The sequence below is a fragment of the Asparagus officinalis genome, chromosome 4, assembly GCF_001876935.1.
Source record: "Asparagus officinalis chromosome 4, Aspof.V1, whole genome shotgun sequence".
Taxonomy (NCBI): Eukaryota; Viridiplantae; Streptophyta; class Magnoliopsida; order Asparagales; family Asparagaceae; genus Asparagus; species Asparagus officinalis.
The window spans coordinates 106,399,715-106,405,145 of NC_033797.1; the positions used below are offsets into that span (position 1 = coordinate 106,399,715).

Sequence of the window (5,431 nt, forward strand, 5' to 3'; positions counted from 1 at the left end):
CCCCCCCCCCCCCCCACCCAAAAAAAAATGAATGCCCCAATGTTTACATGCTAGTGAATACCTTGCATATTGTTTTTGACGCTTTGATAACCAAAGTCTAGGGTATCAAAGTAAAAAAGTGCGTAAAATTTTTTATATCAAAATTAAAAAGTGAGTAAATTTTGATATCAAAGTTGAAAATGTGTAAATTTAAGGATATAGAAATGTTGGGGAAAAACTTTAGAGTATCAAAGTAAAAGAAAGTGAATTTTAAGGTATTAAATTTTTAAATAAAAACTTCGGGGTATCAATGTTAAAGAAGATGTAAAATTTAGGGTAATAAAAGCAAAATAACCCAACTAATTTTTGATGGGGATGAACTCGCCTATGGTAAAATTATCCTTGTAGTTGGGTCCATATAACAACCATTTTCTTACAATCTCTTATGTAAATCAAACAATGTATTTTTATCATTTAAAGATTCTTAATGGAATCCAAAATAAACAATGTAAAAGTTCAAATATAAAATAATAAGGTGGACAACCACTTTCCATATGGTGTTATAAATACCTAATTTTAGGCAAAACAACCAAACAACCCCTTAGGCCTCGTTTGGTACGCGGGAATAGAATCAAGTGAGAATGGAAAGAAGGTAGGAATGGAATGGAATGGATGTGGGAATAGAATGCACATTCTCATTCTCATGTTTGGGCGCGTTTAGAGAATGAAACGGGAATGAGAATCTTATTCTCATTCTCACGTTTGGTATCCTTTGTTCACAAGTGAGAATAAAATTTAGTTTTCTAATAATGCCCTTACCACATTCTCACGTTTGGTATCCTTTGTTCACAAGTGAGAATAAAATTTAGTTTTCTAATAATGCCCTTACCAAAACATAGAATTTAAAAAATCATTAAAAAAAGTGAGAATAAAATTTAGTTTTCTAATAATGCCCTTACCAAAACATAGAATTTAAAAAATCATTAAAAATATTTTAAAAATAACTAAATAATTTATTTTTTTAGAAAAATAAGTTTTATAAAAATGATATTTTTTCCTTAGAGAAATAAATTTTCATGGAACAGTTATATTTTGGCATACCGTCTCGGCAACAATTTTGGATTTTTGGCTTACAAATTGAAAATAATTTTCATAGAAATTATTTTTAATTATAAATAATTATAATTTCACTTTTCTAACTTTTAGTGCTACATGTCTATTATTTGTACGAGTAACTAATGTTACGAACATCATTGTGCGCTAGTGAAGAGAAGAATGTCTCATAAGAGATATTGCATATAGTCAAAAAGTTATTTTTATCTAGATGCAAACAATATTACAAAAAAAAAGAACATGATAAAATAGTTAAAAACATTAAAATTGTATGAAAAATGTGTCTACTAAATCATGAATAATTGAGCACTCTTCACAACATGTCCTGCTAAAAGAAATTTTAAGATTTCATGTTCAAGGGAAAAATAAAGGGAAAAAAATAAAATAATACAATTTATCATCCATATGTCCAAAATTGATATAAACGGTAGTATCTATAGTTTAAAATTTTATATGGCAAAAACTATCACATTCGACAAATTATTAGAAATATCCAAATTCTAATCATAAAATCCATAACATAGTACGAGCAAAATAATTGGACAACCATCAAAGTATCAAAATATCAATTTTTGAAATTACAAAATGATAAACTAGTCTATAACTCCAAAGTGTCACCTAATACTCCCTGCTGTATCGCCTCACCCATGTCTCCTTTAGATTATCACCAATTATAAAGAACAAATCTAGCAAATTACGGTTAGCACTAATCGTCCCTATTGCTGTAAAGCACTGATCTATAGTTAAATTCATTTTCATTACTTGTTCAGTGAACCTTTGTCTCTTCTCGTACAAACTCACTTCATCTAAACCATCCTTGATCAATTGGCTTGATTTAACAAGCTCACTTCCAATATATGTATTAGTTTCCCTCATGATCTCTCCCAACGAATCGCTATCTCCAGACAAACGTCTCTTTCTTTTTCGCTTCAAGGAGACATCACTTGTGTTCCCTGTTGTTGCATCTTGTGAAGGTGAGTCAATATCAATAAAATCTTCTTCGATAGTCTCTTGACTAACCTCTTTATCCAATTCCTCTATAACATCAGTAGGATGTTCCACTCTGTTTCCTGTTGCCCTATCCTTCCCGAACACAATAGCCAGAGTTTCATAGTGTGGAAAAGATTTCTCTCTGAAAGGTATTGCATTTTTGTGGGCCTACATTAAAAGATTAAAAAAATTGGACAACCATTAATTAAAAAATATGTCAAATGTAAAAATGATCATGTGATAAATTAAAATTTAATAATAAAATACCTGTAAATATTCATCCCAAACTTCTTTTTCAGCAATCACACATTGCTTAGTTGCATCCCATCCAATGCCACTACAATTAAGCATATCAAATACAATGCTAAATTGTGTCTTAAGTGTCTTCATCCTTGATCTAATGTGAGGATCAGCCTTTAACCCTGAATTCGGTAGTGACTCGGAAAGTTATCTTTCAACAGCATTGTAGTGTCCAGGCTTGAATCCACGGTCAGCATTGTACTTTCCAGTGTTATGTAAATCCAACAACGCATCAACCAATTTCTGATCTTCTATAGTAGTCCATGTGTGTTTATTCCTTCTACGGCCTTGTTGGTCTTCTTGATTCATTCCTAAACAATTATATTACTTATTTATCAGTTATCACGTTTCAACTTTTCTTGCAATATATGTAATTTTTTCCTGAAGCATTAACCTCTCTACATTAGAAATTGTATTACATATAATAATAAATAAATCCATGTAAATATCAATTACCATTATCCAAGAGTAGTAAGCTTTTCAACATGAGCATGAGTCAATTGCTAATAACTCAATTATTTCACAAAGAAAAAAATTATTGTTTCCATGACTAAACTTTGTACATGAAAAAGAAAAAAGAAAACACATATGACAAACATAAAAGCCAAAGGATTATTGTTGCCCTATCCACTGATTATACATAGAATCTGCAAGGTTATCTCACCATGAAGTCCAATCTGAAGTAGTTTTAGTTGTCGTGATTGGATCATTAGCATTGACAATTTGAGTTGTTTCCTCCAAATCATCAAGACACTCTTCAAATGGATCAACCTCCATCTCCCTCCTTACATAATTATGAAGGAGACCACATGCCATGATTATTCGATTTTGTATCTTGATAGGGTAAAATAAAGGGCTATGTAAGATCGTCCATCTTAATTTAAGTAACCCGAAACATCGCTCGATAACATTTCTAGCAGATGCGTGTTTCATATTGAAAAACTCCCGTGCAGTTGTCGGTTGGTGTCTGTCTCTCCATTCATTCAAGTGATAACGTTGGCCTCTATATGGTGCAAGGAAACCATCACAATTTGTGTATCCCGCATCAACAAGATAATAGTAACCTATGGTTGGACATATCAACTATGTAAATATTAAAAAACTTGAGTTGCTAAAAGCTAATATTATACAAATTATAACTTACCACGGGGGACTTTTAATCCATTTCTTCTGGTTATTGCTTCTCGAAGTACTCTACTATCAGCTGTTGACCCTTCCCACCCAGGTCGTATGTATATAAATTGCATGTTTTGAGAACATACACCCAAGACATTTGTTGCAATGTCACCTTTTCGTGTCCTATACCTAGATTTGTTCTCCAGAGCTACTCTCACTCTTATATAAGTCCCATCTAAAGCTCCAAGACAATTCTAAATATAAATAAAAATTATTATGTTAGATTATTTATAAAAACTAAGAAATACAAATAAAAAATAATTTATAAGATACCTTGAACCATTTCCACCTCGTGTCTGTTGAGTCTATCGGCACTGGATTGGGTTTTTGGATTAAAACATCATGCAGACGTATTACGGCATGTAGCACATTAGTAAAATGCCTACTAATAGTTCCCCCTGAACGTTGAAACATTTGTTTTATGACCCTATTCTTCACATGGTGGGCGATAATATGTAGAAACATTGCAACTTGTTCGTCCACCAACATATTTTTTGTATCTTTCAGCCCTACATTTTCTAGCATAGTGCACAACTTTTAAAAGAGATCCTATACATTCTAAGTTGATCTAAACAAGTTACATCACTCGCATATGCAAGACGATACACATTTTTTGTTTTGGAATAGAAATCCACCAAATAACGCTCTCTTAGTGATTTCTTTTCTTTGTAGATTTTTAGTAGATGTGATGAGAAAAGAAACCACCAAGCCACTATACTCTGCACATTTCTCATATGTGCTTGGACAGCCACCAGCTTCCTCATCTTTCTTCTTTCATCATCGGAATCCATAATGTGAAATACAACTACTGCATAAGGGTAAATATGTATATTTATTTAGAACGTAAGTATTTTAACAATAGGAGTGTTTGGTGGAAAATTTGTAATAAGAAAAATGAATGAAAGAACTGTATTTGATTTTATTCTCTCTAACTGCTTAGAAAAAGAATGATTACAACTCTCTCTACTCTCGATTACAATTGGATTCCCGATTACAAAAGAGAAGAGAATGATCTGGATTCTCTCCTTTGTTTAATTCTGGGTTCTTCACGGTGGCGATGAGATGCCTCCCTCGAATGCTTGCGTCGAGTTTGCTTCTCGTTGACGATCCGACGTCTTGTTTCACTGGAACATAGTCTTCTCCTCACGATTTGACGTTGTGGAGAACTCTGAACGAGTTGATAACTCTATGAAAGAGTTGATTTAACCGAAAGTCGGTTATAAGCCAAGGATGAAGAAGATCTTATTGCCGATCTCCAAAGCTCCAACCGAAGGATGAATGATCCTCTTTTCGCTGCCAAGAAGTTCTAACAGACCGCACCCGAAAGATCCAGCCCTGATCTGATTATCCAAAATCCGATCTTTAACTCTGTTGAGTTTGTCGTTATTTATAGGGGATTAAGGGGTGTAACCACCTCCTTAATTCGCTCCTAAGTGGGGCTAATGGGATGTAACCGCCCCTTAAATCACTCCTGAGTGGAGTTATGATCCCCTCAGATCGTGGGAAACGGTTTTGGAACCGTTCATTTGGAAGCTGCGTTGGTGGCCGAATCTGAGCTGCGTTTGTAGCTTTTGGAGCTGCGTTTGCAGCTTTTAGAGTTGCGTTTGAGCTGCGTTCGTGGCTATGAACGCGGCGCATCTTGATGCTGGTACGCGGGGAGGACTTCCACGTCTTGATTTGAAGAGACCGTCGATTTGTAGTCTCTTTCTATCGAAGTTTTGCAAAGATCGTCATTTTGTAATCTTTACTTTAGCTCTTTGATATGCAATAGTCGTCAGATTGTAACTCTCGATGTTGATGGTGAAGGCTGTTAAACTAGAGCTCTCATCGGTTGTCGTGAAGGTCGTCAGATTGTAACCTTCAGCAATCTACG

The 5,431-nt window shown here is 34.1% G+C and overlaps 2 protein-coding genes across 2 annotated transcripts; both read right to left on the reverse strand.

The window, feature by feature from the left end:
- LOC109839121 (uncharacterized protein At2g29880-like) lies at positions 1,711 to 3,614 on the reverse strand. Its single transcript, XM_020407553.1, has 3 exons — positions 3,527 to 3,614; positions 2,350 to 2,693; positions 1,711 to 2,250 (listed from the first exon to the last, which is right to left on the reverse strand). Exons 2-3 carry the CDS (start codon positions 2,470 to 2,472, stop codon positions 1,711 to 1,713), a joined length of 663 nt encoding a protein of 220 aa, XP_020263142.1. The 5' UTR covers positions 2,473 to 2,693; positions 3,527 to 3,614.
- On the reverse strand, positions 3,245 to 4,097 carry LOC109836081. Its single transcript, XM_020403995.1, has 2 exons — positions 3,832 to 4,097; positions 3,245 to 3,752 (listed from the first exon to the last, which is right to left on the reverse strand). Exons 1-2 carry the CDS (start codon positions 4,081 to 4,083, stop codon positions 3,516 to 3,518), a joined length of 489 nt encoding a protein of 162 aa, XP_020259584.1. The 5' UTR covers positions 4,084 to 4,097; the 3' UTR covers positions 3,245 to 3,515.

What these genes read in the sequence shown, in the direction of transcription:
- LOC109839121 (XM_020407553.1), bottom strand. Translation starts at nt 2,472, where the DNA reads ATGAAGACACTTAAGACACAATTTAGCATTGTATTTGATATGCTTAAT. An exon ending in TTTGGGATGAATATTTACAG is followed by an intron (nt 2,251 to 2,349) that starts GTATTTTATTAT and finishes CTTTTAATGTAG; the next exon opens with GCCCACAAAAATGCAATACC.
- LOC109836081 (XM_020403995.1), bottom strand. Translation starts at nt 4,083, where the DNA reads ATGCTAGAAAATGTAGGGCTGAAAGATACAAAAAATATGTTGGTGGAC. An exon ending in CGAGGTGGAAATGGTTCAAG is followed by an intron (nt 3,753 to 3,831) that starts GTATCTTATAAA and finishes ATTTATATTTAG; the next exon opens with AATTGTCTTGGAGCTTTAGA.